Source organism: Corvus cornix, chromosome 13 (genome assembly GCF_000738735.6).
Source record: "Corvus cornix cornix isolate S_Up_H32 chromosome 13, ASM73873v5, whole genome shotgun sequence".
Lineage (NCBI taxonomy): Eukaryota > Metazoa > Chordata > Aves > Passeriformes > Corvidae > Corvus > Corvus cornix.
The window spans coordinates 6,966,146-6,977,705 of NC_046343.1; the positions used below are offsets into that span (position 1 = coordinate 6,966,146).

At 57.8% G+C, this 11,560-nt stretch overlaps 2 protein-coding genes across 4 annotated transcripts; both read left to right on the forward strand.

The window, feature by feature from the left end:
- The first annotated feature begins 250 nt into the window (after nt 1-250).
- On the forward strand, nt 251-3,388 carry RPS14 (ribosomal protein S14). 2 transcript variants are annotated; one of them, XM_039559825.1, is made up of 5 exons: nt 251-542; nt 1,745-1,895; nt 2,207-2,368; nt 2,552-2,628; nt 3,279-3,388. In XM_039559825.1, the coding sequence occupies exons 2-5, from the start codon at nt 1,747-1,749 to the stop codon at nt 3,344-3,346; spliced, it is 456 nt and encodes a 151-aa protein (XP_039415759.1). In that variant the 5' UTR covers nt 251-542; nt 1,745-1,746; the 3' UTR covers nt 3,347-3,388. The 2 variants fall into 2 exon arrangements, with proteins under 2 accessions (XP_039415759.1, XP_039415761.1); XM_039559827.1 differs by having other exon boundaries at nt 537-978.
- Nucleotides 3,389-7,281: 3,893 nt separating this feature from the next.
- CD74 (CD74 molecule) lies at nt 7,282-11,368 on the forward strand. 2 transcript variants are annotated; one of them, XM_010399754.3, is made up of 9 exons: nt 7,282-7,390; nt 8,567-8,742; nt 8,854-8,945; nt 9,035-9,088; nt 9,274-9,369; nt 9,612-9,702; nt 10,026-10,214; nt 10,546-10,644; nt 10,766-11,368. In XM_010399754.3, exons 1-9 carry the CDS (start codon nt 7,320-7,322, stop codon nt 10,771-10,773), a joined length of 876 nt encoding a protein of 291 aa, XP_010398056.1. In that variant the 5' UTR covers nt 7,282-7,319; the 3' UTR covers nt 10,774-11,368. The 2 variants fall into 2 exon arrangements, with proteins under 2 accessions (XP_010398056.1, XP_010398057.1); XM_010399755.3 differs by lacking the exon at nt 10,026-10,214 and having other exon boundaries at nt 10,766-11,350.
- The last annotated feature ends 192 nt before the right edge of the window (nt 11,369-11,560 follow it).

Sequence of the window (11,560 nt, forward strand, 5' to 3'; positions counted from 1 at the left end):
CGGGACCCCTGGCCGTGCTCAGCCCCGACTGCAGAGCAAGGAGGAATGGCCTGCGCCCCAACCTGGCTCTTGCTGAGCCGGGGCAGAGCCGACTGCTCGGGCGTAGCCGGGGGGAAGCAGGATGCTTGCTGGAATTACAGCCATTTCCCTCCAGTTGTTTTTCACACCGGTTCGTTTCCAAAGCTCTCCCGGGACGGCTCCGTCAGAAGCGCAAACACCCACCCGCCATCTTGGGGAGGGACTCAGGGAGACGCCGCCGCCATCTTGGGGGGGTCGAGCCGGCGGCGCCAGTTGTGTGAGGGGAGAGGCGGCCGCGCCGTCCTGGGGAGATCGGCCCGGCTTGGCCTCGGGAGAGACGGTCACGGTTTGGCGGCGGCGGCGGCGGCCGGCGCGGAGGGATTGGGACTGGGATCGGGGCACAGCTCTGTGCCTGCGGCAGCGGACACGCCGCCTCCCACCATCCCTTCCGGGTGAGGCGGTGACCCGCGCCCCCCTGACCCCGCCGCTTCCTTTCCGCGGCAGCCGCCGGAGCAGACGGGCAGGTGAGTCCGCGCCGCGCCGCATCCGCCGCCATCCCGCCCGCCCGCGCCTCGCCGCGGCCTCCGCGCCCGCCGCCCGCCCTCGCGGGACCGGGGCTGCGCGGGGCAGCGCGCTGGGTGCGGGGGAGGCGCGCTCGGCGGAGCGGGGCCATGGGCCGCGGGAGAGCCGCGGGCTGGAGTAGCGGAGCTCCCGGCTGGCGGTGCTGGGCCCCGGGCCGGCCCTCCCCCGCACCCTGAGCGGCCGGGGCTGCGTCCCTGAGCGCTGAAACGCGGCGGGTTCGGAGCTCGGAGCTCGATGCCGGCGGTACAGCGTGTGCGGTGTGTGCTGTGTGTGCTGTACCGGCCTCGCTGGGCTGGGGACGGCGCTGTGGAGCCTGTGCGCCATGAATGTGTCCGGAAAGGGATGTGGTGCTATCGCAGCGGCCGCGCAGACACTGATGTAAATGGATGTTACAGTGCTCGGGGCTGTTGGTGGAGAGGGGACCACCGAGGGTGAACATGGGTTGTGTTGGGTTGGTTACCTCGGTGCAGTGGCCGCACATCTCCCTTGTGCAGAGCACTGGCTGTAGCAGGAGTTTGGCAGGAGAGGGCAATAGGGAACCGTCTTTCTGTGTTTGGGAGCGGATGCACAGGATTCCCGGCCGCCAAACCGAGCACAGCCGAGTGCTGCCCCTGCTGTCTCCCATCGCTGGGTGTGGGCTTCAGGGGCAGGAGACTTCACTGGGCTAGTCCCAAGGATGTGGCTGAGAGACCAGTAACATGGAAGAACCTAAGCTGGTACCTAAAAGGTCTGCAGACTCGGGGCTTACTGACAATACTGGGTCTGTAGTAATTGTTTGGTTTGGTGGTTTTTTTCCATAAACCCGCGTAAACAAGGGGAAATGCTCAGCATAGCTGGTTATCAAGGAAAGGAGCTCCCTTGTGCGCTGCTGTGATGGAGCTTGGGGACGTCAGCTGCCATGAAATGCAGCAGGAGGGACTCCACTAACAGCTGTAGGTGATGACCTGTGTGCCAGGATACAGCGAAGCTGCGAATCCTGGGTTTATAAGAAATTTACCTGTACCCCCAAATTTACCTGTGTTTTGCCAATGGTAACTCATTTTTCTTGCTTGGTGAAAGGTTGCAATAGCAGGAATTCCATCAAGTTCTTTAAGAATGTTGAGGAAACTACCAACACTCATACATCTGTTTTGTTGTTTTTCAGAAATGGCACCTCGTAAGGGCAAGGAGAAGAAGGAAGAGCAGGTCATCAGCTTGGGACCACAGGTTGCTGAAGGAGAGAATGTGTTTGGTGTCTGCCACATCTTTGCCTCCTTCAATGACACTTTTGTCCATGTGACCGATTTGTCTGGCAAGTGAGTATGAGACATGCATCACCTCGCTGCAGTACCCAGCTCCTTCGGGTGTGAAAGTGCAAATTAGGTTTGGCAGGAGGTTCCACCAAAATGCTCGAGTTTCTGCTGAGCTGTGAGTTGGGATGGTGCATGTACATGAACTGGGTGGCTTGGTGAGCTTTTCTGATCAATACGGTGTTCCAGGTACTGTGTGGTAGCTTATTGATCTGGTAACATTAGCAGTAACAGGTTTTGTCTGTAGGCAGAACCTGCCTTGGGGGAAGAACAAGGAATGGCTTTTTTTTCCCGAACGTCACCTTTTCCTTCTGTAGGGAAACCATCTGCCGTGTGACAGGTGGGATGAAGGTGAAGGCGGACAGAGACGAGTCCTCTCCCTACGCGGCCATGCTGGCGGCTCAGGACGTTGCCCAGAGGTGCAAGGAGCTGGGCATCACTGCCCTGCACATCAAGCTGCGTGCCACTGGGGGCAACAGGTACAGTGGGGGGGCTGGGACACTGATGGGGACATGGCTGTGGGGGCTGATGGTGGATGAGACTGGACCAGGAGGAGGGTGGTTTGGCATGGGGAGAGTGTGACTTTGATATTGCTGGCTATTTGTAAACTGTGTTCAGCTCCTGAGTTCTTGAAGGGGTTGTTGGTTCTGACTCTCCTCCAGGACCAAGACTCCTGGACCTGGTGCCCAGTCAGCCCTGAGAGCTCTGGCCCGCTCTGGAATGAAGATCGGCCGCATTGGTGAGTGAGGAAAAAAGGGATTATTTAGTGAAAGGAGCTTTGTAGGCATCTATGCTGCATGATCTTAACTTTGGGATGTTCTTCATGGCTGCTTAGATGGCTCCAGTGAAAGGATTTCATGTAAACAGATCCTTAAATTGACAGTTCACCAGCAGGTGGTGAGAGCAGTACTCAGAACCCCAGTTTCTATGTGCAAGGCAAGCCCCAGCTTGGAGCAGGATGCTGCTGCTCTTCTGATGTCACAGAGCTGTTCAGTCACTTAAGAATACCTTGTTGGTCTTGGTGATTCACTAATAATGGAGTTCTCCAGCTCTTGGAGGGAGAGTCCTGAACTTTGTGGGGGAGTCACAAGATGCAGTTGTGGTTGTTGTGCTGAAAATTCTTCAAGCATCCTGTGTTTCTTTGGAAACGCTGTGGCTGCTTGGTTTAAATGGGATGGGAGATGGGGATTTTTGCGTACAAGCACTAAAGCCCTGGGTACCCAGCCTGTGGCAAATTCCCAAATACCTTCACTCCATGGAGAGTTCCTTCTGCACATGTGCGGCTCCTGTGGTGTCTGAGTGCTGAGGTGCTGGGTGATGCCTGGGGCGGGGTGGCTGTGCCCAGGTGGTTTCTGGAAGGTAACTGTGTTCTGGATTTTCTCCCTGCAGAGGATGTCACCCCCATCCCCTCCGACAGCACTCGCAGGAAGGGTGGTCGCCGTGGACGTCGTCTGTAACCAGCGCAGCACCTTCTGTTATTAAAGCTCTCTTAAACCTCTGTTTAGCTCTGTGTTTTCTTACTGGGGTGTGCTTAGAAGCCGAGGGGCTTCGAGATGGCTTGTGCTCTGGAGCTGGGCCTCTGGCTTGGAGGGGAACCAGGCTGGCTGCTCTAAAGCCACACGGGTCTTGGGCTTTGTATAGCAAAAGATACTTTCAAAATGAGTCATGACCTCTTGCATCTCCTGGAAAAAAAAAAAGCTGGGCTGGGAGCAAGCAACTGCTGCTGGGTTTTCTGCAAAATGTTGCTTAATGCATCACTTCCCCTTTCTGTGGAAAAAATCCTCTGCCTGGACATCTGTTCCTAAGCCAGCATTTCCCTTGGCACAGCCATAGTGCTTTATTTGTTATTTTTTATGTGGCCATGGAAAATGTTAGAATAAATTTCCCTTACTGTCTTAAACGTGCACTATTTGCTGTTCAAATCACTGTTTTCCTGTACTTAAAGTGTTCTTTGAACTCTGTGTGGAGAAGGTGTTGAAAACATGAAACCAGAAGCAGCTCAGCCAACATGGAGCTGAAAGGAGGAGGGGGCAGGACAGTGGAGAGCAGGGAGTGGGACGCTGCGTTGCCAACAGCTCCTCTGCTTTTTGGTACACTTTGGATACAGTGAAAGCTGTCCCTGTTGGTGTGAGTTACTCTGTCCCAGGGCTGCCTCATGGGGCACATCTGGGGAGAGCTCTACAGCAAAAACAAAGGACCTTTGCTGTGGCAAAAATTCAGTAGACTGCTTGTCTCTTGGTGCAAGGGGACGTTTCCCCTCACTCCCTCTGCTGCCCACCCTGCTCCAGGCCGGTTCAGCCCTGCTGGTTTATAGAGCAGATGTAGAAAAGGGAAGGTGTCTGCTGTAGAGGAAGGTGGATTTGGAACCCTTAACCCTTGGAAGCTGGAGCCCTGCTGGTGCACACAGGGCTGGCTGAGCCGAGTCACTACACCCAGCCCGTGCCACGTGCTGCCCTGGCAGTGCTGTGCCATGGGCAGGCTGGTGCCTGGGCTTGCTGCACAATTAAAGCACAAATGACTGATTTCTCTGTCGACCTGACATCTTTGAAGCAGCTTCCTGTGTTGATGCATAACCCTAAAGAGGAAATGGTGAATGAGGAAGAGAAACCAAAGTCCCAGCACAGAGCAGCTTCCTGGCCTGTGTCCTGGGCCTTTTTGGACGGAAAGACCCTCCTGTCAGAGTAGCATGGATGGGTCTCCTGGCTCTAGACAGTCCCTGGCCTAACCCAACCAGCTTGTCTTGAGTGATTTAGCAAGGAACTGAATCAGTTGCACCCCCTGTAGCTGTATCTGGGTGATGGCTCCTGGGCTACGTGGGTGGGGGACACGTGTGCCTGCCCACGCTGTGTCACCCTGGCGGGGATGCTCGTCCTGTGGAGGGCATGGGGCTGCTTGGGGGCTGTGCTCCATCCCCACACACAGTCAGGGGTCACTGGTGGGCCCTGTGGCTCAGCCTTTCCCCCTCAGCTGTGCCCAGGGCTAATCCTGTGCTGTTGAGGGTGTCACCTCAGGGTCGGTGGGAAATGTGGGTCTGTTCCCCAAACCTTTGTGCAGGGTCTGGGGGCTGAGAGCTGCGAGATGAGGCCCAGCTGGTGATGAATGGCTTCCTGTGAATGTGCCTGGGTTATTCCACCTCATTGTTTGAAACAATTGCTCTGCTGGCCTGCTCCTCAGCAGAGTCCTGAAACCATTCCTTGCTCCAGATGGCTTTTTCTCCCCCCAAAAAAAGACTTGTGAAGTTTTTGATGGGCAGCACCAAATACAAAGCCTTGGGGTAACAGAGTGGTGACAATCCAGTGCCAGCCTCAGGCCGTGGGAGAGTGAGGAGGGTCAGACAGGATGGAAGCTGCGCTCTGAAAGGGTCTGTGTCTTCCCTGGAAAATCAATTCACAGACTGAAAAACCCTGGGTGCCACAGCCCTGGGCAGAAAGTTGTGTGTGCGAAGCACTGAAGAGCTGACGGGGAATGTCTGTGTGCAGAGCAGGGGCTGACTTAGGGCTGATGGTCCCCCTCCAGGCTGGGGCTCAAGGGGCTCAGCCTGCCTGGGAAGGGGGCTGTTCCCCACCCCCAGGTTATCACCCACGTTTGTGGTTTGCAGAGCCAGCCCAGCTCCATGGAATCGCTGGGGTTTCGGTTGCCAAGTTCCTGCTCAGACTTTCTCTGGTTCCCCTTATGGCTGAGGCTGGTCACGGAATGCACCAGGAGCGTGGCCTTGAGGCAGGGATTGTGGCCCCAAAATGAGGAGCTGAGTGGGGGCTGAGGCTGTGAGGAAAACCCATGTGTCCCCTAAAACTCCCAGTGCCCATGAGGGGAGAGACAAAAAATGCGTGGAATGCTTTTTTGTTCTTTCGTTTTTCCCCCCCTTTTTTCTTCCCCCTTTTTTTAACTTCTCTTTCCTCCCTTTTTTCTCAATTTCCTCTCCCTTTTTATTTTCTTTTCAAACCCCTTTGATGGTTTCTAAATACAGCTTTGTTACAGCTTTGGGGTGAGGTTGATGGACACCCCTGGGCCTTTGGGGTGAGGCTGATGGACACCCCTGGGCCGGTATTTTCTGAACCCCTGGGCGCCCAGGCCTTTCCCAGCTGGGTCGCAGGGTTGGGACCAGGGTCCAGGCACCAAAACCCTTCCCCTCTGTGGGGCTGCAGTTTGCCACCTGGAAAGCAGGAGCACTGTCCCACCATGTTTCCTCAAGGAACACCATCTACTGGGAGACCCTGCCCTACTCCCTGTAAATGCTCCGAAACGATCCCTTTGTCTGCTCTCCTAGGGCCAGCTGTATGTCCCTGCTGGCTGGGAGGCTCGGGACTGAATCAGGAAAAGAAATGGAATGGCTGAAACAACACGTCCCTGCTCGCCCCAGTGGCTTTGCCAGGTGACCAGTGGTGCCTGACTTTTAATTCCACATTCGCAGTTTCACTTTTGACTGAACTCTGGCCAAGGTTGTGCTGAGTCCTGACGCTGGAGCCAGCTTGGTGCTGGGCTCAGTGTGACCCTCGGCCCAGCATGGGCATCGGGGGTGTGTTATCCCCGCGCTGCTCTGGGACATTGTGTAGAATCACCAAAACCCAGCATTATGGGCTGGATGGCTGCTCCTGCCCATGTAGCACTTGGGGGGTTGTGGGGGGGCTGGAGACCCCCATTGCCCCACTCCCACTGGTGCTTTGGGGTCACTCACCTTGAGGGGCTGCTCCTCCTCTCTTGGCTTTGGGGGTTCAGCTCCTGGAAGATGCTGCAGGCAAAGCAAGGGGGGTAGTGCTAGAAGGAAGGAGGGCTTGCAAGTGCTTGGTCCTTTAGTCATTGCCCCCTCAGCCTGAGAAGTGCTGGCCGAGAACCCCCACACAGGGAGGGTCCAAAGTGACCCTCAAGGAGGGGCTTGAGCCCAAGTGCAGCTTTCCCCCAGCAGCCAAGGTCAGGGAGGAGGGGTGTACCCTGCACTGTGCCCCCACGGAAGGTCCTGCTCAGCCTTTGGTGTAGGGGGTCCTCCCCATGGTGTCCCACCCCCCGTGTCCCACCTCTGCACCCCACTTCCTTCCTCACTCGTTGCCTCTCACCTCCCCCATCTGACCCCTCCCTCCCTTTCTCACCTCCTGCCCCCCATGTACCACCTCCCGCCCCCCCGGGGGTACCTGAGCCTCTGGGCCCATGGCACCGGTGTCACCAGGCTGGGCGCCGTGACCTTCCCGTGGCGTGGGGTGGGCAGTGAAGCCCCATTGAGCGGCCGTGGAGCTCACGGCTGTGTCCAGCATCATTTCTGAACTGGAGACCTCCGGAGCAGAGGTCTGCCTGGCAACAAGTGATGCAAGTGCCAGCAGCCAATAGGACTTTTCTTTTGGCTTCCCCCCCTGGGTGTCAGGGCAGGGTGGGGACCCGAGGGTATTTCCAGAAGCCTCGCTCGGTGTGCTCATTGCCTTCGGGGAGCCCAGCGGAGCCATGGCTGACGAGCAGCGGGACCTCATCTCTGACCGCGGCAGCGGCGTGCTCAGTGTTGGGGACGCCCAGAGGTGCCACAGCTGGGGACACGGGGATGGGGGGCACGGGGAGGGCGAAGCGGGCACGGTGGGGACGTGGGGCAGGGGGGTATTGCGTGGTTGTGGGATGGAAGGGGATACAGTCGGGTCAAGGGGGCACAGAGTGACTATGGGGCAGAAGATGGGGCGCAGGCTGTGGGAATGGGGCACTGCGGAGCCAAGAGGGCTGTGGAAGGAGCCAGAACATGGCTGTGCGGCAAGGCAGAGGCAGGGCGTGGCAGTGGGATGGGGGAAATTGGGTGGCCGTGGGATGGGAAGCATGGGGCGGCAATGGGAGGGGGACGTGGGGCGGCTGTGGGATGGGGGAATTGGGTGGCTATGGGATTGGGAGGGCAAGGGGTGGCAGCGGGATGAAAGGGGTCACTGTATCTCTGAGGCAGCCGGGGACAAGGCATAGCGATGGGGTGGCCAGGCTCACAGGGTGTGGCAGAGAGCCATGGCTTGAAGCTTTGGAGGAAGCAAAACTTCTTTCTTTGTGAGGAAGAGGTGGTGGGACAGGCAGGCTGATGACGTGGCCATGGGGCAGGAGCGGACCTTGGACCCAAGTGGCTTTGTGGGGCTGCGCCCCCAGGTCCCAACTCGTCCCTATGGCCCAACCCCCGCAGGGGGCACACCCCACCCAAAATTTGCAGCCAATCAGAGGCCGGGAAGCCCTGACGTCACCAGTCACCGGGCAGACGCCCCGTGCGGCGCGTCCCGTTCGGGACTTGGCCCCTGGCCGGGCGGTGTCCGCTCCTCCCGGGCAGCGGAGGCGGGGGGTGACCTCTGGGGCCCCGCTGCGCCTCGACAGCCAGCGGGGCAGGTCCAACATCCCATGAGTCGTGTCCTCTGCCCCACGGACCAGCGAGATTCCAAGTGGTGTTCACCATCCCGCAAAAGGCGATGCCCAGAGTGATGCCGTTCCCCAAAATCCCCTGGCAGCGCCCTGTCCCCCTCCCGTGTCCCCAGTTCCCCCCGCCCCCACAGCGGGTTTCGGTTCCCGGTGTGCTCATGCTGAGGTTTCACTTCTGCTCCCATCGATGGGGGAATTTGCATTTGTCTGGTTGCAAATCCGCCGGGACGGGGCTGTCTGGGGCGGGGAGGGGGTGACGGCAGGATGTCATGTTCTGCCGCCGGCGGGCGGCTGAGCTCCCTGACCGTGTCCCGCAGGTCTGCGCTGAGGCGCAAAGCCGCCTTCTCCACGCTCTCCATCCTGGTGGCCCTGCTCATCGCCGGCCAGGCTGTCACCATCTACTTCGTGTACCAGCAGAGCGGGCAGATCAGCAAGCTGACCAAGACCTCCCAGCACCTGCAGCTGGAGGCTCTGCAGAGGAAGCTGCCTGCCGGTCAGTAGCCCCATGGGCATCAGAGTGGTGGGAGGCAGAGGCAGAAGGGATGACTCCCTCCTGGACCACCCAGCCCTGTTGGTGCCCCTCACAGTTCTCCTTCCTCGGCAGGTGCCAAGCCAGTGAAGACGATGAACATGGCCATGGCAAACCCGCCCCTGGTCATGAGGGTCATGCGTCCTGCGCCCTTTGAAGACCTTCCGGTAAGAGAGATCCAGCACTGCTTGGCACTGCCTGCTGCCCTTAGGACTTGCTGCCGTGCTCACACTGCCCCTTTGCCTTTTCTCTTGAGGTCAAGGGCCCTGTTAGCAACAAAACCGAGGACCAAGTGAAGCACCTGCTGCTGGTAAGGTCCCCTGCTCCCCCCGCCCCACAGCTTCGTCCTGCACTGGTCTGGGGTCTCTTGGGGTACTCAGAGCTGGTGGGAGCTCCTGACCTCCTGCAGCACCCATCTGGCTGATACCAGCAGAGCTCCAACCCCCACCCCCCGCCTCATTTTTCTTGGCCCTCACTGTGGTGGTTGCTCTGCAGCAAGCAGACCCCAGCAAGATGTTCCCGGAGCTGAACAACAACCTGATGGACAACTTGAAGAGACTGAGGAGCACCATGACTTATGCGGACTGGAAGGTCAGTGCTTGTCACTGTCATCCTGTCCCACCTGCTTTCCATCCAGGAGTGCTTTGGGGAGGGACTGGGGTATCCCCACCTGGATAAACAAAGTCTGGCTTTAGCCAGGCTTGGGCTGCTCCCACCTCAAGGAAGAGGATGGTGTTCACAACCTTCCCCGTCCAAGCCAGAGCTTTGTGACATGGCGCCCCTGGGGTGAACTCCCCCCATGCCCATTAATGTGCTGGACCCTCTCATTGCAGTCCTTTGAGTCCTGGATGCACAAATGGCTGCTGTTTGAGATGGCCAAGAACCCCAAGTCAGAGGACCGCAAGGCAATCCCAGCGGAGAAAGGTATTGGGGATGGGCTGCTGAGCTGGGGAGGGCCCTCCCTCCAGTCACAGACCTATTTGTTCCGTGGGGAGCCGCTCTTTCGTGGCTGTTAGGACATCACAGAGCATCTCTGCCTGCTGCCTGTAGGGCATTTGGGGTGAACAAAAGGCTGAACAGCTGGAGCACCGCCCCAAATCCTCCATCCCTGGCTGGCCCAAGAGCTTCAGAAAGGTCACCAGGCGGGGGCTTGCTCACCTTTAACTGTTTCTGGATAGAATCTCCTGCTGAGGGGGAGACAGGCCTGGGGGGCTGATGGAGTGTCCCCTCTGTTTCTATTGCCCTAGTGCAAACTAAGTGCCAGGCAGAGGCCGCTTTTGGGGATGACCAGCTGGGCCGCTTCCGCCCGCAGTGCGATGAGAACGGAGACTACCTGCCCAAGCAGTGCCATTACTCCACCGGCTTCTGCTGGTGCTCCTACAAAAACGGCACCAAGATTGAGGGCACTATGACTCGGGGAAAGCTGAACTGTCCCGGTAGGTTGCCAGGGAGGGGATGGAGAGGAAGGAGCAGTGTGTATGCTTGGAATTAGGGAGAAGAGCTAGGAGAGGAGAGGAAGGAGTCCAGGCTGCAGGGTGCACCCCTCACCCATGCAGTGCCAGCACGTTAAGGCTGGAGAGGACCCCAAAACCCGCAGCCCGCCGCAGGTAGCTGGAGCTGAGGTGTGCAGTCAGGGTTTTCCATGAGCCCCCCTTGCCCCCAGCTCAGCAGTGGGCACAGGCTCTCCCCCGCTGCCCTCGGAGGGATGGGGGTGGGTGATGGGGCAGCCCCGGGGTCCAGCACCCACGTCCTGCCCTCCCTCTGCAGGCACTGCTGCTCCCAGTGCTGCCGCTGCCACCGCCACCGTGGAGCCAGAGGAGATGATCTTCTCCGGGGTGGACATGCTTAAGCTGAGAGCAAGCAAAGGTGAGTGCCCAAGTGTCCCCAGAGTCCTGGGGACTGCTGGGGAGGGGAAGGTGGCGATGAAGAGCGGTTTTGGGAGGTCCTTGAGCTGTTTTACTGACTACCTGCTCTTGTTCCCACACAGACGAGTAGAAGAGGATGCCAGCAGTTGCCTCCAGCATCCCAGCTCCTGCCTTTTTGTTTTTCTCTATTTCTCTTCTGCTCTTACATTGCTTTTCCAAGGCAGTTAACAGTGGGCATCCCTGGGCACCCTTCCCCTGCTGCAGAGCACCAGCCAGGGCTGAGCTGCCACCACCACCAGACACTGAGTAGCCTCAGAGCGTGGGTAGAGCAGGCTGGAAAATTACTTCAACCACGTCAGATCCATAAATCCTGTTCTCTTTGACTCGACCTCCAACAGCATCCAGGCAGCAGTACAGCTCGCCCCTGCTGAAGAACTAATGCTTCCTTCACTGAACAAACATTTAAAGCAGCAAAACAATCCCCACCAGCTTCTTAACTGATCCCTGTAGGCTGCAGCCCTGCTAGATTACTGGAGTAATGGGTTTTTATTGTGGAGTGCTCAGATTTGTAGATAGAGATTCGCCTACAGCCTCAGCAGTGGGTAACTATGGGCAGAGGGGCTTCTAATTTTCCTGAATATATCTGATTGTTCCTTTATAAATGATCTCACAAGCTAATAATCTCAAATAAACTTTTGAATAAGAAAGCCTTGTAAGCAACTCCAGCAGGGCTCTGCGTGCTGTTTGCAGCTGTCCGAGGTTAAAAATAAATGAATCTTAAACTAAAAGGGATAAAGAAAAATCTCTGCAGGCAGAGACAGCTGTATCTCCACCCAGGATTGGCTGTGTTTCTTGTCCCATTCCTCGCCCATCCCTTGTTTGATTTCACTTGTACCTTGGGGTTCCTCCTGCCCCAG